General features: G+C 36.1%; 1 protein-coding gene across 1 annotated transcript in view; it reads right to left on the reverse strand.

The window, feature by feature from the left end:
- Window positions 1-932: 932 nt before the first annotated feature.
- Window positions 933-23,429, reverse strand: part of LOC136032974 (influenza virus NS1A-binding protein homolog A-like) — a 100,360-nt gene continuing 77,863 nt past the window's right edge. The window contains exons 9-13 of the mRNA XM_065713482.1: window positions 20,072-20,317; window positions 13,697-13,822; window positions 11,135-11,308; window positions 7,382-7,552; window positions 933-1,345 (exon numbers count right to left, since the gene is read on the reverse strand). Coding sequence (XP_065569554.1) covers window positions 1,116-1,345; window positions 7,382-7,552; window positions 11,135-11,308; window positions 13,697-13,822; window positions 20,072-20,317 — 947 coding nt within the window. The 3' untranslated portion in view covers window positions 933-1,115. The remainder of the gene's footprint in view (window positions 1,346-7,381; window positions 7,553-11,134; window positions 11,309-13,696; window positions 13,823-20,071; window positions 20,318-23,429) is intronic.

Here is a 23,429-nt window from a genome sequence, read left to right on the forward strand (position 1 = left end):
GGGATATTTTTAGAGGAAGCATCGAGTAATACAAATATGTAGTCCATGTTTTCATGTTTAATTATCCTCCTGTTTTCATGTTTTTTTTTTTTTTTGCGTTCTTTCTTGTTTATCATTCTTGTAAATGGGAGGCAAGCCCCTGAATACACACCCCTAAAACACTTCATGTGCAGGTGTATCTACGATATTCCGTCTATTCCTTTTGAATCGGCTTTCTTTCTTTGTATTTCTATTGCTTTTTCTTATTCGAAAACACAAAGAATTCATGTGTGAATGCAGGTCCGACCGTAGAAGTGGAAGAGGTGAACGAAAGGGTTGAGTCAGAGTAGTTTTTCGTCTGAGAAGTGAAAAGCCTGATTTTGGCTAAAATTTATAAGCTTTCTTGAGTGAAATCCCTTTAAAAAATTTCAGGGAGTGAATTTCCATAGAAGTGCAAAAATGATGATCGGTGATGAATTTATTTTCGTTAAAATATAAACAGCAAGCTACAAAAAAAATATTCACCGGATTAGATTCCAAACATTTCGTATATAAAACATTGAATATATTTCATATAATTTATTCGAGCGATTTTGTACTCTTTGAGAAGAATTAAGGCAAACACAAAAACATAGGGCTGGTACCTCACCTCAAAGTCATTGCTTGAGCTAAGATTCCGAATTTCAATTTATGTTTTTCTGAGACATGAGATGCGTATATCTGATTCAGATAGCGAAAAAAAAATTTAATCAAGTATTGTTTTATTGAAGTATTTTATTTTATGCCTAGCTAAACCCATCCTATAACAAAATATGTCTGCAAACTTGGGTTGAGCAACATTTCTATATGAGTTAATTTGGAATTTTTTTTAAACATCCTAGAAATGTACAATTTAGCATCCTTATCAGAGGAGGTTAAATCTTTCCTAAAAATCAAAATTTGGATAAAACAGATGCTGATCACTTTATTTATTTCGACAGTTTTAGTCAGCTCAGAAAACAATTTGACACAAGGGCTTTTGACAAGTAATTACAAACACATCTAAAATCCAGTAAAAGAAAAAAGTTAGACTATCTTTAGCACTTAAATAAGACTTTACTATGGAATTTATAAGGAATTAAATTCGCTGCGTGTTGTTAGAGTGGAATTGCTGGTAATTCTTGTAGATTATCAAGTTTACAAGAATCATTCCTCAATTTAGTAAATTCATCATGCGAAATCATAGCAGTACTAGCTGAGGGCCGTCTACTGACATCTAAGGGTGACATACTTCTCTGACGGTTTTTTCCGTCCTGACCATAGACAAAAGACGTCCATTCTTCTGCTTGTTCGTCCAAACACTCAATCGTATCTAAAAATGCCCTTCCTGTAAGATTGAATGATCCAAATTAATAATCAAATTAAAACAATAAATTATGATAGAACTTTTTCAAAATTTAAACTATAAATGTTTTTATTTAACAACGATTTATAACTAACTTTTATCCTTGGTAAAAATTGATTTTGATGAGCAGAAAAGGTAAAAAAAAATGAGGATAAAAAAAGACCTGATAATTTGGTTCCCTCAGCTCATGTACCTGATTCAAACTTTGAAATAATGCCAATTGTATCTTTTACCTATTGCTTATGTTTTATTTTCTTGTTATTTCTCTAAGTCTTTAGAACTTTAGTCTATCTACTAACAGCCTTTTAAAGATATTAAATCATTAGAACTAGCAGAAAAACATATTAAGAACTAAAATACGTCGTTATTTGGAAGTATTATTCCATGTGTTACCTTAATGTAAATCCTCTATGCCTGTAGAATAATTGATTGATTAAATCCCTTATTTTCATATATAACAGGCACGCATACAGAGGGCTCCTTCGACATACAGGGGACCCTAACAAGATGTCTAAATTGTCAAATTACGTCAATGTTTTTACTATCAGTTTGTCTACTTTCTCAATTTTAACTAAAGCAGATCCCTCCCCCTAATTATAATAAATAATACATGCCTGTGTTTAATCCTATATATAGGTATCTATAAAAAAAAGCTTCAATGTCTATTTCAAAAGAAAAAGACTTGTACATTCAATTATTACTGTACTTTTCAAAGTAGTCTGATGGCGTGCAACGGCCAGCCCCGTAGGGTCAACACACCCAAACACGCTCCTCCTCGAACCCTACCTGTTCAAAGCTTTACTATTTCTTCCGTTCCATGAATTAGTAATTTCCCTTACGTCCCTTCTTATAGCTTCTTCTCACCCAATTGGGAAAGACCCGTTTTGCGTTTGCCCCGGACCGATTGTTCGACAGCTGTTTTCGGTGATCAGCCATCTTTCATCTGTAAAATGTACCCTGTCCCTTTTTCACCTTTGTTTGATTAATTTCTAGTAAGTAGAAGTGAATCAAATATTTCGTAAGAAATTACTATTGATATACAATTAGTGAATAAGTAACTAAAACTTTCGTCACACTGTTCCTCTGGAAAACACCTGGCATTGCTTCCTAAAGTCAGTTTTATTAATGATTCGCATTCAATTACTAGTAATTGGGGAACCATAATCAATTACAATTTTGTCAATTCGTAATGACCAGTGAAAAAACTTGGATAGTAAAGTTGTAAATTTCTTTTAAGACAATCAACATTCGCAAAAAAGTCTGGCACAAAAATCGCAAAAACAGAGCTGTGCCTTTTCATCAAAATAAAGCTGTCAAACATAGGCTCACAAGCCTTTCTCGTCAATAGCAGCTACAAATTTGCACCCTTGTATGTCGATTTCCATCCTTTGTTTTATTATATTATTTATGTTTTTTAGGCAAATTTCAATGAAACAGAATAAAGCTTCAGCAACCCCAACCAGTATGCAGGAAACTATAGGGTGAAAGAGAAGTCTTTTTAGAGCAATTTTAAGCATGAATATTGCATAATTGTCATACAACTACCTAATTAGAGACAAATATCACGTGTGATGCGGCAAAATTTTTGTATTTTCCAAAAAGGGATGAGAAATCTTGTTAATAAATTCAAAGGTGCTTATACCAGCAACAATACCCGGGCGTCTTCGAGTTCATGTTCTTCTGGTCTTTCTCGTTAAGCTATGAGTACAAAAATACTAGGGTCACTTGAACGAAGAAAACATAGTAAAGAACATAAAAAGTGCAAATGAAGAGCAAAAAATGTGGACACTGAAATTAGATACGAAAGCATGATTCATAGAAAATATTTTAATTTTGTTCGAATAAACCCTCTCCCCATCTTCTAGGATTCTTGCTTTGATACAATCATACGTGGGAAAAAAACAACAACAACAAACGACACACATCGGTGAACTTTTTTGGCGAAAAAAGACAAAATTCTATTTTATTTTTTTTAATGAAAGCTTAAAACCCCCCAGAGTAGGGATCTCTAATTTTTTTGTAGTTGGAGAAGGGGGTTGATACCTCAAAGGGTGCATTTTCACGCCAAAACAATCTAAATCTCATTGAGCCTTCAGATAAACACGAAATTGGTTGTAGGGGGGGGGGGGTGGAGGTAGAAATTGATATATAATAATCAAATAAACCCTCTCTCGATCTTCTACGATTATTGGTTCGACACGATTCATTCCTGGAAAAAAAAAGAAAGAACAAACAACACACATCGGCGAACTTTTTTGGCAAAAAAAAGGACCAAATTCGATTTTTTTTTTTTTTTTAATGAGATGTTGAAACCTCCACAGTAGGGCTCTCTAATCATTTTATAGTTAGAGAGAGAGGTAGATGCCTCAAAGAGTGCATTTTCACGCGAAAACATCTTAAATCTCATTGAACCTTCAAATAAACACATAATTTTTTGTAGGGGAATTGTAGGTAGAAATTGATATATAGTCCCTCTTGATTTTCAGGAATATTTCTGGTCTACACCGTTATTATGAAAGTAAAGAGTAACGTTACACCCCGAAACGAACGGGATTTATTTTTATAGGAGGGGGACTTTCCTCTTCTCATCCCAAACCTCGCCCTAATGGTTGTAGAAACTCATTCGAGTTCTAGTCTGTTTTTCTTTAAATCTAAAGTAATTGGAGAGAAACCAGCCCCTGTCGTAGAACCTCTTTTTGATATCAGGTCCTTTTGTTATCCCTTAGGACATCTGATCGATAGTTTGAGGTACCTATTTTATACCTTCTCTGTAGCTGCTCAATCTTCCCATGTGGCGGAATTTTCCAGGAAGGGAGATTATCCAAGGGAGTTTTTTCCGGGAAAAAACACATACCCCCCATTTTTAGACATAAAAATGCAAGTATAACTACACCTACGTTGCCCGGGCAACGTGAAGTGTTGCGGCAACCTTTGTTCGGCTTCACCGACTAAAGCGTTGAGAGAAAAACACTTTGGTTTTGTTTCTACGCTATCGATCAGTAATCACATGATCAAAGGCTACTCCTCAGCGTTGAAAGAACAACAACAAAACAGTATCGAAAGAAGGGACTAAATTGACTTTGCAGCCAGTTGAACTTTATCCTTTTCAATCGTAGACATCGTGACGGATGAAAACTTGGAACAATATCTTATATAATCTAGTTGGTATTATAAAGCTATCCGTAACTTTTCAGGATTAAAATACCATAGGTGACACTAATTATTACGAAACTACCTCACTGTTTTACGTTATCGTTTGTACCCGTTGCGTAAACACTTAATTCTGTCAGATTTAAAGAGATCGGACACAATGTGCACCAATTTGCAGTCCCTCTCCCGTGATAGGCATCAAGCTCACCGGAAACAAATAAATGGGTACACCAACTAGCATAGTTGCAAACCCCTCATCGCTGAAGGTGACTGTAGCCTAACAGCAGATTATTATTTACAAGTCCCCTACATGTCTTACCACTGGAAACAAATTGGTTTTACCATCAAATACACTGGAAACAAATAATTGATACACCAACTAGCAAAAGTTGCTAACCCCTCATTGCCGAAGGTGATTATTACCTAACAGCGGACTGTTGCTTACAAGTCCTCTATATGTCTCACAATTTGTGTCGGCCTAGATTTCGTTTCGTGTACCTTACTACTGAAGTTGTCAACCCCTTGAAATTTTCAAACCGGTATACCTCATGATGGAATTTTTGAACCAAAAAATGGATGTCACATATTTTGATCAGCTCATCAAGAGCTATCGATTGCCGCCGAAAAAAAAAATTATATCTGTCTTAGTTCAAAAGTTGATTTTTTTTTTTGCCGAAGGTCAACTTTCTAACGTCTCTACTTAGAAAGGAGCAGCGGATAAGCTCCAATTTCTTTAGCAATGAGAGAACTTTTAAAGTTTATAAGGCACACCTGATACCATTTCTCTACCGCAATCCCAAGTCCGAAAAACTGAATGATAAACTCAGCTGAAATCACGAACAGAAAGGGGTTAAAAAAATAGATGGCAACGCTTTCGGATCCGTGGAAAAATGCCATATTTTTTTTCTGTAAATTTTTCTATTTATCAGTCAAAGAAGATATATTGGCTGTGGGGCCGGGTAACTGCCGCTGTATTTAACACTTATAGATTTTAGTCCATCTTCAATTTGAAAGTGGTGCCTGCCAGCTTGCCTGCTAGAACGGAGCTTTCTATCGAAAGCAGAAACATGGTTTGATGAAACGAAATATTGGCTGCACAACTTCGGATAATCCTCTCTGACATAGGCTATATAACTCCACTTCACTTTGCACACCATAGGCTTTGGCTCGTGGACAAGCAAAAACCATCCTTTTTTGCCCCAGGCAAGAGTTCTGCGGAGCTTTCCAAAATGCAATGTCATATTCATCAATCGGGCCTGAGGTCCACACTTTCCGAAAACACCGCACAGGTTTCCAGGAATAAGCTGAGATCGGCGGCATAGGAAAAAAAAATTAAAAAAAAGACCAGGACAAAACCAAAGTATTGTTCTCGCAACACAATTAAAACAGTAGAGTCTATGTGTGATTCAACCAAAGCGTGCACAGTTATAGTGTAGAGTACCGCATTCAAGCTTGATGCTGTAATTGAATTTTTTTTTTTTTTCGTTTCACTGTCTTAGGAAAAGTTCATGATGCTTCCTTCTTTTGTTTCTTTAGTTTTGGGACGGAAAACAAGTGTGGCATTTGCAATTATATTTTCGTTATTGCTAAAATGAGTCCTAGTTTACATTCTTCCCCTCCCCTTTACAATAATAGTGTTAGAGAATCACAAAAAGATGTTGAGATGAGTTTTACGTTTAGAGGTATAGATATATCACTGTTAAATTATGCCGATGATGTACTGAATTTAAGCCGTTCTTTTTGAATGATAGAGAAAAACTTCGATGTTCTAAGCTACGCTTATTCCGAAATCAAGCTGTCTTTTAACGAAAGTAAGAGTGAAATTATAGTTTTCAACCGTCAAAGCTCAGATGACGTTCCTGATATCAGACTTGGAAATTTTGTCGTGAGACCAGCGCATTGTTTAGTTTACCTCAGGTTCCCAATCGGTTGTGACGTAAAATCTACAAGATCATTGCTAGTTGAGCATTTGACCAGCAAGATCCGCAATTCTCATGGTCTACTCATATCTGCTAAGACAAATTATAATACACATAATAGAGCAAGACTTTTCAATGTGCTGGTGCAGCCACACGTTATTGGTCTTTCCCGTTTTGGGCTCTGTTAACCAATCAGACTAAGCGTACCCTCCGGTCATGCTTTTATCGTTTTAGTAAGTTCTTGTTAGGCCTACCACCCTGGACTAGAAACTCGTAGATTAGTGAAAGATATGGCATTGTTGATCCATACTTGGCCATCCAAAATCGGCATTCTCACTGTGTCCGATCTCTCTGCAAGAATAACTCCCTGCATGGGGCGATGGTGCCACAATCTTCTTCTTCTTATAAGCTATCTTTCTAGTTTAGTTATATTTTCTCTTGCTATTTATGTATCTTATGTGTTCTCTGTTTGCTTTTTGTTTTCTCCATAGTGTTATTTTTGTGGGTTAAAAATAAATGATGATCATGATGAATGTGAAATATGAGCGGTGGTCTATACTGTGTTTGTAAGCATTTCTAGTTATCAATGCAGCTTTACTTCGTCTGTTTTACTGATCTGTTAATCTATTTTATTATACTGTTTTTCTTCGTTAGATTAGCCTTGTTGTGCTTGCTATTGGTGAGTTACATGTACTTTTATTTTGCTTTATTTATTATTTTTTTTTTTCTGTAATCCACTGTTTATACTTTTGTATGTTTGTGGGTAATCAATATTATTGTTATTCTCTGGCAAACTAAATTAACTCTGGGATAAAATTGAAGCAAAAAAGTAGCAGCTATAGTAAATGTACTCAATATAATTTTTACTGATCCGGCATTTATCCCGGGAACCAAAAATCCTTGAACCTATGTTTCCAAGAAAAAAAAAGTCTTTTTACTTTTGTATTACCTGAAAATCCTCCAACAGCAAACAGCTTGTTATTAACGTTAGCAACACCAGTATTAGCCCTACGTGATGTCAAGTTTGGTCCTTTGTTCCAGGTATTTGTAGTAAAGTCGAAAAACTCCGTTGAAAATAAAGTTTCGACCCCATCAGAACCACCGATGGCCCAAAGTTTCTCTATAAAAGTCAAATAAACAGTTTTATCGAAAAATAAAGAGGAAATATAAAAAAAATACAGTGAAAGTCAGAGGTAACCCGATAAGAACCAGCTATTGCCCAAACCTTCGCTGACAGAGACAAGATAATTATTTTTACACAAACTATCAGTAGCAAAAAGTAAAAAAAATAAAGCGAAGACAAAGTTTCAGCCTTGTTACAGTTACCAGATCGCTCAACCACCAGTCTATAGACGCAATCATATTTTTTATAACATTCAGCAATATTCCAAGAGAGAGGGAGTAGAGAAAGAAAAAATAAAAGAGAAAAAAAAAAGACAAAGAGAGAAAGAGAGAGAGAGAGAGAGAGAGAGAGAGGGAGGGGGAGAGAAAGCTAGATAATTATTTATCACTCTTAGCATTCATTCTTGGTAGCCACAACTGTCGCTGGAAAAATTACCAATTATTATTAATTAAATAATGTAAAACCGATGGAGCTTTTTGAAGGAACCAAAAAAACAAAACAAAAAAACTAGGACACTTGTTTCGATTACAATAAAAAAAGCGAATATCTTTTTTACGACGAGAGAAAAGCAATGACACTTTTTCTTATAGAAAAAAAAAACACGGCTTATATTGCAATGACTGAAAAAAAAACAAAAAAAAAAAAACACTGTTTTAAAAAAGCAGTGAAAACAATTACCGTTTTCATAACATTTAATATCTTACACATTATAGCGTGATATTTGATTTTGGATATATTGATTTCAAGGGCAACGAATTATCGAATAAATGATATCCAGCTTAACTAATGTTATTGAAAGAAGTAACTATTACAACAATAATCACAGGTTGTTTAATTATCTTTGTATGAGTTGGGAGACAATTGACGGAAAAAATGAAGACACTTGCCTACGTGTGTATTTTCAAAAAAGAAGAAGAAAGGATTGCTTAAATAGCTGGACATGCGACAATATTAAAGAAGTATTGAGCTTCGGAATTCTTCATAATACTTGCTAAATGCTTCAGAGGTCACTTTGGACAGTGGCACAAAAATGAACAAAATGGTAATTATGTAGAGGTTTTATATTTAATTCTAACATGCTTTAAGATCGCTGTCCAACACTTAGTATTATATTCCATGAACGGCAATTCGTCCTTTCTGAATTAGAGGTCACTTTGGACAGTGGAACAAAAAGGAACAAAATGGTATTATGTAGAGGTTTTATATTTAATTCTAACATGCCTTAAAATCCCTGTTTAACGCATGGTATTAGAATCTGTGAACCGCAATTTTTCCTTTCTGAATGATAAACGAAATAACTAAGCGTTTTTTTTTTTTTTTTTTTTTTTTTTTTTTTTTTTTTTTTTTTTTTTTTTTTTAATTCGCAGCATGAGACTTTTTTATATCGTCATCTGAAATTCGGTCACATTACGCACCGACGTTATCGTAAAACCAATTTGATCCATCGTCGAAGTGGCTTTAGTTCTTGAGAATCACTCAAGCACAAAGTGATGATTTACCCTACTCTTCTGCAACAGGTAATTACCCTTTGCTCAGGCAGTTTGAGAAAAGCCTTTAATTCATGTCTTTTTATATGTGTTATGTTTCTTTTCCAAATGTCCACGAAAAGGATTTTGCAAGTATTTTCTACATATGATTCTTTCTCTTTCTAAGTATCATTAGATGCACCATTTAACATATTTGACTTGTTAAAAATTAGTCTATGCATTTAAGCTATTAACTCCGATCTGAATAGCAAAATTGATCAAAGCCAAGTCGATTCAGATAAGCTTAATCATCTCATATATATCAAACAGTTCGTGGTAACAAACTGTAGTAACGAGCGACCCGGCTCAATAGTAACTGAAACTCTAAAAAATGAAATTTTGATACTAATAGTTACATGAAAAGAATCGCATTTTAATGCTGATTTAAATATATAAGTTTCACCAAGATTAGTCCTAACCATCAAAAGTTAGGAGCCTAAGAAAATTTGTCTCATTTTAGAAAATAGGGTGAAACACCCCCCAAAAGTCATACGATCTTAACGAAAATCACACCATCAGATTCAGCGTATCAGAGAACCTTATTGTAGAAGTTTCAAGACCCTATCTACAAAAATGTGGAATTTCGCATGTTTTGCCAGAAGACAATCATGGATGCGTGTTTATTTGTTTTTTTGTTGTTCTTTTTTTTCCCAGGGGTGATCGTATCGACTCAGTGGTCCTAGAATGTCGCAAAAGGGCTCATTCTAACGGAAATTAAAAGTTCTAGTGCCCTTTTTAAGTGACCAAAAAAATTGGAGGCTCCCACGCTTACTTTTTCCCCAAAGTCACCGGATCATAATTCTGAGATAGCCATTTTATTCACCATAGTTGAAAAACCTAATAACTATGTCTTTGGGGGCGACTTACTCCCCCACAGTCCCCGTGGGAGGGGCTGCAAGTTACAAACTTTGACCTGTGTTTACATATAGTAATGGTTACTGGGAAGTGTACAGACGTTTTCAGGGGGATTTTTTTTTATTTGGGGGGAGAGTTGAGGGGGAGGGGTTACGTGGGAGGATCTTTCCATGGAGGAACTTCTCATGGGAGAAGAGACTTTCAATGGAGGGGGCGCAGGATTTTCTAGCATTATTAAAAAAAAAACAATGAAAAAATAAATATGAAAAGTTTTTTCTACTGAAAGTGAGAAGCAGCATTAAAACTTAAAACGAACAGAAATTATTACGCATATGAGGGGTTTACCTTCTCGAAATACCTCGCTCTTTACGCTAAAGTATTTTTAGTAATTTCAACTATTTATCCTACGGCCTTTGTGATTCAGGGGTCATTCTTAAGGAATTGGGACAAAATTTAAACTTTAATGTAAAGAGCGAGGTATCGACGACGGGTGAGCCCCCTCATATACGCAATAAAGACATACGAATATGGAAGTTTGCTACGTAATTTAATTCGTAAGTTACGTATATTTTTTACTTATGAAAACGTTCGTAAAAAATTATAAGTTATAGTTGCCTTTTTAAGTAATCAAAAAATTGGAGGGCAACTAGGCCTCCTACCTCGCTCCTTTTTTCTCAAAATCTGCCGATTAAAACTATGAGAAAACCATTTAGCCCAAAAAAATTAATATGCAAATTTCGTCTTAATTATTTCTGTGCGGAGAGCCAAGATCAAAACATGCATTAATTCAAAAACGTCCAGAAATTAAACAAAAAAAAACAAGTTTTTTAAAATGAAAGTAAGGAGCGACATTAAAACTTAAAACGAACAAAAATTACTCCGTATATGAAAGGGGCTTTTCCTCCTCAACGCCCCGCTCTTTACGCTAAAGTTTTTATTGTTTTTAAATGCAGAGTTTCGGACTCTGCATTTACATTGACTTTCGGTCACATTACTTCAAGTAAAATGCCTCACTAATTAAATGCGACGGACTAGAGCATTAATTAAGACTTAGGTATCATTCTTAATTAATCTTAAACTCTTGATTTAAATTCTTAAATTAAGATTGTAAATACTAGCCTTTTCAACCAATTGAAACAAATCAAAATGGCATTCTATGTTTCTAAAAAGAATAGAAAACTACATTTTTTAGAATTACCATTATAAAAAGCGACTCCAGAGCCTCTTCTGGCAATACTTAGAGGAGTGAACAATTCCCAAACGTTCTTCTTTGGATCGTAGTACTCCACCGAATTGAGACAGTTCCAATTATCAGTACCACCAACAGCAAAAATTCTACCACGACAAGAAGTCACACCAGCTTGGTATCGACCTAAATATATGAAAATAAAAAAAAAAAATATATATATATGGTTTGAAGAAAATAAGAATTAATTACACTAATCTACTAAAAATACTCTACCTACGTAGCGATAATTTATGTTGAATTCTCATTAATCTATTGAGTTTGCAGATTTGCAACAGATCCATTTTATTGTTGTTTTCTCATTATTACTCAATTACTGTTACTACTCAAATATTGTTAGGGACAAATAGCCCTATTATTTGCTAATTGGCAAAAAGGACAATTAATCTGCTTTTACTGTAGATAAGAAAGAAACAGCGTAGATTTTTTGGTGAAATAAACACTATTTCAGCATTAATTCCAGTATGTCTAATTATATCTCTTATTTCACAACAAAACTTAAAGAAAAAAATAACATTTGAATTTGCGTCACAGCAGAGTTCGATACACCTAAAAGACTTTTGTGACACAAACTTATTCTTTTTAGTATACACTTTTCAAGAATCACAGCCAACAAATCTTTTAAGGACAATTTTTTGTTATGACATAAGGAATGGCCAATAGCAGTACGCTTAAGAGCTGCCAGAAGAAGCGCAAGAGCGAGCCCTTATTGGAAAGGCATATGCCTTAAACCTATTTTAACTTGGTTTTCTCTGGCCAATTCGTATACGAGTTGTGAAAGAAAAGTAATAAGACTGATTTTTGCCTTAGCAAAGTTTTTATTTCTTTCAAATATCAATGTTATCGCCTCTAAAGTAGTTCCCTTGGGCAGCTACACACCAATGGAGACGTTGTTCCTACCGTTCGTAGCAGAGCTTGAAAACTACAACCATTATGGCCTTCAGCATGTCTATCACAAACTTTTGTATGGTTTCTAAAGTACCAAAATAACGGCCAATTATTTTGGTCACTTAAAATGAGCACTACAACTTTTAATTTCCGTTCGGATGAGCCCTCTCTCGGTATTCTTGGACTATTGGTTCAATACGATTACCCGTGAGAAAAAACAAAACAACACGCATCCGTGATCTTTCTTCTGACAAAAAATACAAAGTCTCATATTTTTGCACATGGGAGCTTGAAACCTCTACAATAGGATTATCCGATAACCTAAATCTGACGGTCCGATTTTCATTAAGATTCCTCAGCTCTTTGGGGTGATTCCCCCTTTCAAAAATTTCAAGCAATTTTTTTCAGGCTCGTACCTTTTAATGGCTATATTTGAAATAGGTAATTCTTTGTATTAAGTATTGTATTAAGTCAAAATTCTGCTTTTTAGAGTTTTGGCTATTATTGAGCTAACCCCTAACGCACAAAGAAAACGCAACTTCACTAGTCGCACTCTCAAAAATTTCGTAGTTAATGGACGGGGTAAAAACTCGAACTGAGCTATGAAAGGGTTCTGATACACCTACTTTTTCAAGGACAACGGTGCGTGGTTCCCAGATCGCTTGCAGTATCACTTGTCTCACTATTTTTCTCCTACCCCTCGTAACATGAGTGGTCGTACAAAATTTGGAGGGGGTTCGTTCAATCGAAATTAAAAGTACATTTTAAGAGTCCAAAATGATTGGAGAGCAGTCAGAGCCCTTTGCATCTCCCTTTTGTTCCCCAAGACGTCCAATCAACATTTTAAGATATTTATTAGTTGAAAATATTCAGAAAGTCAAATACGCCATTACAGATTACAGAAGTCCCGCATATCTCAGGGCAAGTACAAAAAAGAAGGCAAATTCTCAAATGTTTAAACCACAGGTACTTGTAATAGAAAACAGAGGTTTGCTGTATTTTGGGCATGTAATTGGCTCGAAACTATCAGTGATCATTCGCAGACTAAAAAAACTTGCTGGAGGGACTGGGTAGGAGGCCCAGAAATTGGCCAACATACTTCTGATCCCTGATCCTTTTGAAACTAATGACCATAAGTTCTTGGACTGAAGGCACAAAATAAAATTTCTGGGTCAGGAAAATCCCTCCCAAAAGCATGAGGGCGCAAAAAAAAGGCCATAAGATTCTTTGAACTGATCGTTCTAAGTCCATATCCCGAAGTCCTTGGAATACAAAGCCATAGAGCAGCCGAACGCACAAGTAAAAGCAAAAGAAAAAATATTAGTTCTTTTTGCATATTCTTTTTGATATACTTATCTGGTTTTTAGCTTTTATCTTTCGTCCCCTATGAACATTTTGGCAAGCCTAATCCACCTTTTGAACAAGAGTAATTGATTAAAACAGCAAAAAAGTATTTCAGTTTTTTTTTCTTTATCTTACATTAGTTTTGAAAGCTGGACACGTTAAGTAACTAAAATAAAACGCCAGAATAAACCTGATCTCTATTTTTTACTTGTAGTTGAATAGAGACTAAAAAGGCAATTAGGCAATTGATAAAAATAGCTATTCAGAGGCAAAAGAACTTACCAATATTCAGAGGGGCAATACTACTCCACTGATTGGTGACAGGATTATACATATCACAGGTTTTTATGGCTGATTGTCCGTCCCATCCACCAATACAATACAAATTTCCGTCCAAATCAGCAACACCTATAAAAAAGAAAATGACACATACAAAAATTTACCCCCATATAGGCAAAAACATAACAATACAATGCTAAGAGGGGCGTCAGAGTCCAAAAATTGACAAAACATTGGAAAAACACGAGATAATACCCAAGAGCTTGTGTATTTCGAAAGGATGTTGATGTACCGAAGCAAATCCCCATTACCTTTTAATTCATATTTAAATAGGCCTATATAATAAGCCTTGTTTGGAATTCTAGATTCATGCACAATTTTAGCTTTAATTGTATGTTTTTATCTAAATTGAAGATTTTATTTTCAGTGTAGATGAACCGAAGCACATCGCCATTACCTTTTAATTCATATTTAAATAAGCCAATATAATAGGCCTTGTTCGACATTCTAGATTCATGCACAATTTTAATACCCAACAAAGGTTTAATAAATGATCGATTTGTTTGAAGTGTAGTGCAAGGAGGCTAATAATAGCAGTAGTAGCAGTATTACTATGGTAGTATGGCTAGAACTTCAAGTGCAAAAATAGAATCAAATATTCTTTTATAATAACATGTCTGTTCTTTTAGTAACCTAACAGATTTGTGTTTAATATCATTGATGTAGTTTGGGATTTCATTGAATACATGCATGGGTTTAAATCAATGATATGAGATGATCCGAGAACCATACAAAAAAGAGCTAAGAGCACATATGGCACTTGTGACGAGGTCAGAAGAGCCAAGCGCCAAGAGCTCATATGGCATGACCTCTAGCAAAATTCAAAGAATCAATAGATTGATTTAAAAGGAAAATCAAAGGCTTAATACCGGTCAGGATTAAAAATAAGAGCTATGAGACACAAGGTCCTTCTAAATATTAACATTCATTAAGATCCGATCACCCATTCGTACGTTAAAAATACCTCATTTTTTCTAATTTTTCCTCCCCTTTCTGCCCCTCGGATGGTCAAATCGGGGAAAACGAATTTATCAAGTCAATTTGTGCAGGTCCCTGACACACCTACAATTTTTTTTCGTCCTAGCACGTCCAAAAGCACCGAACCCGCCCCCTAACTCCCCCAAAGAGCGCGGATCTAGTCCGGTTACGTCATCTACGACATTTGCCTATTATATCCACGAAGTTTCATCCCGATCTCTCCCCTCTAAGCGTTTTCCAAGATTTACCTATATCAAATTTCATTAAGATCTGATCACCCATTCGTAAGTTAAAAATATCTCCATTTTTCTAATTTTTCCAAATTGCCCCACCCCACAACTCCCCCAAAAGAGAGCAGATTCAATCTTGTTATGTTAATCATGGATCTAGGACTTGTGCTTATTTTTCCCACCAAGTTTCATCCCGATCTCTCCACTCTAAGCGTTTTCCAAGATTTCCCGTTTCCCTCGAACTCCCCCAATATCACCTGATACTGTCGGGATTTAAAATAACAGCTCTGAGATACGAGACCCTTCCAAATATCAAATTTCATTAAGATCCGATCACCCATTCCTAAGTTAAAAATACTTCATATTTTCCAATTTTTTCTCTCCCTCTTGCCCCCCAGATGGTCAAATCGAGGAAACGACTGTTATCAAGTCAATTTGCGCAGGTCCTTACAAGCCAACCATTTTTCATCGTCCTATTACGTCCAGAAGCACCGAACTCGCCAAAGCGCTGGAAATCCCCCCTCACTCCCCCAAAGAGAGCGGATCCGGTCCAGTTCTGTCAATAACGCATTTAGAACTTATGCTTATTCTTCCCATCAAGTTTCATCCCGATCTCTCCATTCTAAGTGTTTTTCCAAGATTTTCGGTTTTCAAGTTTTTGATTCCCCCCATCCATGCCCCATGTTCCCAGATCCAATTCGAATTGAAAATGGAGCATCTGAGACACAAGATCTTTCTATATATCAAGTTTCATTAATATTCGATCACCCATTCTTAAGATAAAGATACCTCAATTTTCATGTTTTCCAAGATTTCCGATTTCCTCCTCCTACTCCCCTCAATATCACCAGATCTGGTCAGGATTTTAAATAATAGCTCTGAAACACAAGACCCTTCTAGATATCAAATTTCATTAAGATCTGATCACCCGTTCGTAAGTTAAAAACAACTCTTTTTTCCATTTTTTCCGAATTACCTCCTCCAACTCCCCCAAAGAAAGCCAATCCGGTCTGGTTATTTCATCACGTATCTAGGACATGTACTTGTACTTCCCACCAAGTATCATCACGATCTCTCCACTCTAAGCGTTTTCCAAGATTTCTAGTTTCTTCCTCCAACTCCCCCTAATGTCACCGGATCCGATCAGGATTTTAAACAAGAGCTCTGAGACACGAGGTCCTTTCAAAAATCAATCTTCATTAGGATCCAATCACCCGTTCGTAAGTTAAAATATCCCATTTTTTCTAATTTTTCCGAATTACCGAATTAGTTTCCCCCCCCCCAACTCCCCCAAAGAGAGCGGATCCGATCCAGTTATGACAATCACGTATCTAGGACTTGTGCTTATTCTTCCCACTAAGTTTCATTCCGATCTCTTCACTCTGAGCGTTTTCAAAGATTTCCAGTCCCCCCCCCCAAACTCCCTCCAAAGACACTAGATCCAGTCGGGATTTGAAGTAAGATATCATATCCCATTAAGATCCAGGCACTCGTTCGTAAGTTAAAAATACCTCATTTTTTCATATTTTTCCGAATTAACCGTCCCCCCTACTCCCTCCCCCAAGACGGTCGAATCAGGGAAAAGACTTTCTAATTTAATCTGGTCTCGTCTCTAATATGCCTGCGAAATTTCATCGTCCTAGCTTATCTGGAAGTGCCCAAACTAGAAAAACCGGTACAGACAGACAGACCGACAGAAATTGCGATCGCTACATGTCACTTGGTAAAGTGCCATAAAAACCATATTAGTCTTAGAAGAACTTTCAGATAGCAAACTTCGTTAACCCATAATGAGTTAACATATAGGTTCTCAATCTTTTACAGGTAACGGCTCTTAAATACTGTCAAAGTTTCTACAGGTGCATTAAAATATAGGACTTTTTCTTGGAGCTTCTTGAGAAATTGCACGACTTACCCTTTTTAAAATCATCTGTTCATTTAAAAGAAAAAAAAATTATAAATGGATAATCTTCAGCGGTAATGTATACCGCGATAATGCATAACGTGGAATTTTAATTATTTCAGTAATATCCATGTTCAGTCCAGACAGCCCCCTAGGTCTTACCAAGGGGTGAAAGCATACATAATGACCATTGCCCTTGATTGCAGGGAGTGGTCGTGGTGCAAATCCACTCAATAAGGGTTCGACCCACAGGTGAAAAAAAAATCTTCAATCTATGTAAAAAAAAATATTAAAAAAATTAAATAAATAAGAAAATAACATATAACTTTCTTAATACGTCCTAAAACGAAAATCAAAGAGTCAAAAAAATTGAAAGCATTTAACAAGTCATTAAAAACCTGAAATGTATAATTATTATGAAAAATTGTAATACTAAACAAAAAAAATTAGAGGGCTTAAAGAAATGTATAAGGGTTTAAAAAAGTTTCAGATAAAGCTAACTGCTAACATTAGAAACAACAAAAACGCTATAACTCTCCTCGTATACCTTTATGTCTTGCAATGAACTGGAATGCAAGTAGTGTGTTTTGACTTAGTAAAACATTCTCCTAAATACTGCCTGAAAATTTTACCTTAATACCCTTAGTTTCAAACACCAAATACAAGAAGAACAATAGAGAATTTCTCAAGACAGTGGGAAACAAATTAGAATGAATAATTTGTTTCCGTCCGCTACTTTTTCAGTAGCGCTAGGAACAGCAGCGATGTTTGACGTAATAGTAGTAGAGGCGTCCCTAGGACTGGAGCTATCCAGAAAAAATTAATTACTGCCCCCCCCCCTCCCGACTCAAACATAAGCAAAAGAAAAGAACACAACTAAAATTTTTCTATCGATGTGGACAATCTCCCAGTGGTGCCCCCCACAGCTGCTCCAAGCAGGGCAATTGACCCGGTTACCCCCCGTCTTTGAACGACTCTTGGTAGTAGTAGTATACATATAATGCCTTTTTGTTAGTTCAACGTACCCCTTAACATGCCCTAAAATCTGAAACTTAATACTCTAAGCTCTCATGCACTCTTTTTGCAACCTGAACCCAGAAGTAGTAGCAGTAGCTGAAGTGGTAACATCCATATAGTGTCTTTTGGTTAGTTCAATATCCCCGTCAGCATGCTCCCCGAGTTTCAACTTATTACTCTAAGCCATTTCTAAGATATTATCTATATGCCATTTTGACAACTTGCATGTAGATAGTGTTTTGATTTAGTTGAAAGTCCCCCTAAACACTTGCTGAAACTTTTCTCTGAATGCCATTAAACTCAGTAGTAGCAAAAATCGTAGTAGCAGTAGCATTAGTATACATATAGCACAGTTTGGTTAATTCAAAATACCCTCCATATACGCTGAAAGTTTCAGCTTAATTCTTCAAGCCGTTCCTGAAATGTTGCTGATACACTCTTTCGAGAATCAACTTGCACATAGTGTATTTTGATTTGGTTCACATCCCCTAAAATTTCTAAAAAGCTTCACCTTAACACCCTTAGCTTCAATAGTAGCAACAGTTGTAGAAGTAGAAGCACTATGCACATAACACCTTTTGTTTTTTCGCGTTTCCCTCAGAATACACTTAAGTTTCAATTTAATACTCTAAGCAGGTCCTGGGAGATGGCTGATACGTTCTTTTGACAAACTGCATGCACACAGTATGTTTCGATTTAGCTCAGCATCCTCTCAACATTCACTGAAAATTTCACTTTAGTGCCCTTACTTTTAGTGGTAGTAACAGTAGTATTAGCAGTGGCAGCAGCAGCAATAGTATTAGCAGCAGTAGAAGTAGTAGCAAAAAAATGTTTCCTTTTGGTTAGTTTAACTTCCTCCACAGCAAGCCTAGTAAGTTTCAAATTCTCCCCCAGTCGTTCCTAAAATATTACTCATACGCTTTTTTCACAATCTGCATGCCTAGTGTTTTTCATTTAACCCGACTTCCCCCTCAATATTTCTTTAGATTTTCACGTTGATACTCTTAGCAGTAGTCGCAGTAGAAGAAGTTGTTGGAGCTATAGCAATAGCAGCAGTAGTAGCAGCAGTAGCATGCACAAATAGCATTTTAGCCAATTGGTCATCCCCTCTAATCATTCCCTGAGAGTTCCGACTTAATATCATAAATGAGATACACCTTTTTGACATTCTATATGCACATAGTGTGTTTTGATCCAGTTCAGCTTCCTCCTAAATATTCCTTTAAACTTTCACTTTCTTACAGTTAGCTTTAGGAATAACAGTGGTCATAGTAGTAGTAGCAGGAGTAGATGTAATAGTGGTAGTAGCAGTTGTTGCTGTTCCATTAGTAGCAGAAGTGACAGTAGTAGCAGTGGTAGTATACATATACCTTTTGGTCAGTTGAACATCCCCTCATCATACCCTTGACGTTTCAGCTAGTGCTCTAAGCTGTTTCTCAGATATTGCTTTTACACCCTTTTTCTACAACCTGTATCCAGGTAGGGTATTTTGATTAGCTCAACTCCTCGACATTTCCTGAAATATTCATCTTAACATCCCTAGTCTTAGTAGTAGTCGCAACAGAAGTACAAGTTGTAGTAGGAGTAGCAGTCGTGGTAGTGTGCACATATTTTCTTTTGGTCAATCGATCGTCCCCCTTACCATTCCTTGAAACTTCCTACTTAATACCCAACACCATTCCTGAGATATGCCCTTTTCATAGCCTTCGCGCATTCAGCACTCACCTGCTTGTACGTGTCTCAGGAAACAAGCTCTTCAGCTTTCCCTGAAGTTAAGACTTGGCAGACGGTTGAGTGTTACATTGCTCGGTCATTAATGTATTGTGCAGTGATCTTCACCTATTGCTTGTCCCATCTTCGCCTGTGATATCGAAAACCCTCAATAAGCTCTAGGCCGGTCTTGACTACATTGATCCAGGTCTTTACTTGCCCTCGCCACTTCTTCTTCAAATGGCTCAGGGATTTACAGTTTGGTAGGGGTGCTATCTGGCCTCTAACGAACATGCCCAATGGTTCAATCAAGACAACGATTAAGATAATTCTCTTAGTTGCTCCCCATTTTTCAAGCACGATTCCCTACACTCTGGATTTTTTTTTTCTTTTAAAGTAATTTTAACATTTAAATACATATTCGAAGCTTATAGCACAACTTAATCCTATCAGTCAGTAGGTAAATAATACAAAACATACCTATATTGGACCTTGGAAATTTCAATGGAGGGGCCATTTCCCATTTTGTGCCATGAGGTTGGTAAGTTTCAACGCTGGAAAGCTCTTTCGTTCCACTGCAACCTCCGATGGCGTAAATTTTTCCTTGTGCAACACCAATATCTAGTCTACCTCTTGGTTCTCTCATAGATGGCAGTGATACCCACATATTTGTTGCAGGATTATATGCTTCAACCGTTCTAAGGCATTCCCCTCTATTATACCCCCCTAAAAAAAAGAAGAAAAAACATTAAAAAACTAAAACCTTGTAAAATGATGCAGTAATTTTAAATGCTACACTTTTGTGCAGTAAAGATTAACCCCACTTTTTCTTTCGAGACCCAAGTTTTTTGTATTTTGTGTATGTGTGTGTGTTTGCCAAAATCCATGTTTTAAGGTTTTACCCTGTAATTCTCAATAATCTGCTTATAATAAAAATAGCTTTCCCTTTGAAACCCAACCAGAAATAAGATATTTCTTAGCCTTTAAACCTATCTTCTAGAATAATAGTCAGAATATAGATCTTTTCCAGCCAATTGATATAAAAATTTGTCACTTATTTACCGATAACCGTTAAATATTTTTTATATAAAGATTGGAATTGAAATGTTTTGATGTGTTTGGCATCATGCCTCATTAAAAATCTCCACTTAATGGAGTTAGAGAGAGCAAATTAGGAACTTAAAGTAAAAAATACTTTTACCTTGTTTTCCAAAGATCTCGGTGAAGTTTAATCCAACATGTTTTCTACAAGTTGGTGGATTGAAGAGATAAAAAAGGAGAAAATACGGTGCTGGACTTTACAGTCCTTACCGGCGGTGCTTTTCCTCGTTTCATGACCCATCAGCCAGGAAGTGCAATAAGGGAGGGAGGCAGCCATTCTGTGCTTTCGCACAGCCATTCCTTTTTTACTTCCCCATATTTCTCAAGGTACCTATTTAGATCCTTGTCGACTCTAGCTGAGCTTAGAGTCACGCCACAGACCCCGTTCTAAACCGAATAACCCATGACACCACGACTCGAATCCCTGTCCTAACGGACAAAGGAATTCAAGTCCAGCGTGCTAACCACTCGGCTAAAATGGCTCAATACTACACTTCCTTGTGACACACGGAATTTACCCGTCAACTTTATGGTTAAGATTAGGTCCACCAAATATTGGCGGACCAGCCAAACTGAGTCAAGACTCAGGCTTAGCCAACCAGTGTCAGGCTAAATAAAACTTAAAAGAACGAAATAAACTTAATAGAAACTTAAAACTTATCCGGGCTTTAATATAGGCGAACTCCCCAAATTCAGTCAACACTAAGGCTTTATAAGATCGTATTTCACAGAGACCAAAACATCTTCGAAGAATGTGGGTTCAAACTTAATAGTTGAATCTTAACTTTATTTTAACTCTATTTAACACTATTTTAACTCTTAACTTTAGTTAACTTTATTTATGATCTAAAAGTTTTTTTTATGTTTGCATTTATGTTGTTTTACATTATTCATTTAAGTGGATTGCAAAAACCATTGATACCTCTTTTATTGTTTTGCCTTTTTCTTTATTTTGTTTTTGCCTTTGTCCCTGCACTTGAAAGTTATTATTTTTTTTCTTTTTTTGAACTTTGTAGTTTATTATTGTTCTTTGTTCTTGCAGACGTTTTCTCCTTTGTTGCCTATATGTTTTACCTTTCAATCCACCCTCTTTTACTTCAGCCTGCTTGTATAGATATTGTGCTCATTTGTAAAAATATTGTATGCATTTGTCATGTGTAGTGTATATAGTGTATGTAGTATGTATGTATGTATGTAGTATGTATGTATGTATGCATGTAGTACGTATGTAGTATATGTGTAGTGTGACACTGTTTGTTCGTTTTATCAGCCTCCTCCTTTTCCAACACATCTGTTCTGTGATTTGCTTGATCAGCTGTCTGGTGTGGGGACTTTCTCTAAAAAACGGAATTGTGTTTTGGGATATTCTAATTATAATATGTTAAATGTTGGATCAAGTGATGAATGTGACCATCTTCTTGATGTACTGTCTTCTTCTAGGCTACTTCCTTCAATTTTTTTCCTTCTCGTGTTGACCCTGCAAGAAATTCGGCCACTTTAATAGATAATATTTTCATTTCTCATTCTCCTAATTTGAAGTTACTTCTGGTCTTGTTTTCATTGATCTTTCTGATCACTTCCCTATTTATCTATCACTATTTGTGCCTAAAACAGAGATTACTGTGGATGAGACAGGTGAGTCATCTTTCAGAACTTTTACAGATAAAGAAATTTCTAACTTAAAACACAGTCTTCAGAGTAGTGATTGGTCTAGTGTTCTTGAAGCTAATGATGTTGAATGTGCAACTAGATTATTTTTGTGTCGTATGGGAACTCTGTTGGATAAGCATTTTCCTCTTAGGAAGAGGCCAAGAAATTCTATACCCAAATGCCCATGGATGTCTAGAGGTCTGATCAATGCAACACACATGAATGTGTCTTTGTTCAAGGCTGCATGTAAAAGTAAGACACAGAATGATCTTTTGAAGTATAAACATTACAAAAATGTGCTCACTTCTTCAGTTCACTTCTTCAGTTTCTTCAAAAATAGTGTATCGTTGACTCTCTTCATTTGTGTTAAGTACTAATACGACTGCTGGAACTTCTCTCATAACTAACCATCAGTATGGTTTTCGTTCCTCTTTCTCTTCCTTGTATGCACTTTCAGATGCAACAGAGTTTGTCGTGTTAATCTGGACAAGGGCTTGTGTGCTTTGAGTCTGTTTCTTGACTTTTAAAAGGCCTTTGATATGGTTGACCACTCTGTTCTTTTGTCTAAACTGTCTTTATTTGGAGTGCATGGAGTCCCACTAGAATTAGGGTCTTATCTGTCAGGGAGATCTCAGTATGTTTCGGTTAATGGTACTTCTTCCTCTATTTTACCTATATCAAAAGGTGTCCCACAGGGCTCTGGGCTTGAACCACTTTAAATGTTTCAAATTTACATTAATGATATTGTAGATGGTCTTCATCCCCATGTTCACCCTGTTCTTTTTGCTGATGACAGTAACTTTTCCATTGCTGCAGTGGACCTGCCATCTGCCACTTCTATAGCTCAAGGTCTTGTTGATAAAGTAAAGGATTGGTGCTGGTCAAATGGTATGGCTCTTAACAGCCAAAAGAGTACCATTGTCAATTTCAGGACCCGTTACCGTATGAGAGACGTACAGGAGCCAATCACCTTGACTTATGGGAACAATATTATACCACAAGCTACTTTACTGAAATTTCTTGGTGTGTATCTTGACTGTTTTCGTTCTTTTAAACCACATATAACTCACACTCATTTCCTAATCCT

The sequence above is a fragment of the Artemia franciscana genome, chromosome 1 (assembly GCF_032884065.1).
Source record: "Artemia franciscana chromosome 1, ASM3288406v1, whole genome shotgun sequence".
Classification (NCBI taxonomy): Eukaryota; Metazoa; Arthropoda; class Branchiopoda; order Anostraca; family Artemiidae; genus Artemia; species Artemia franciscana.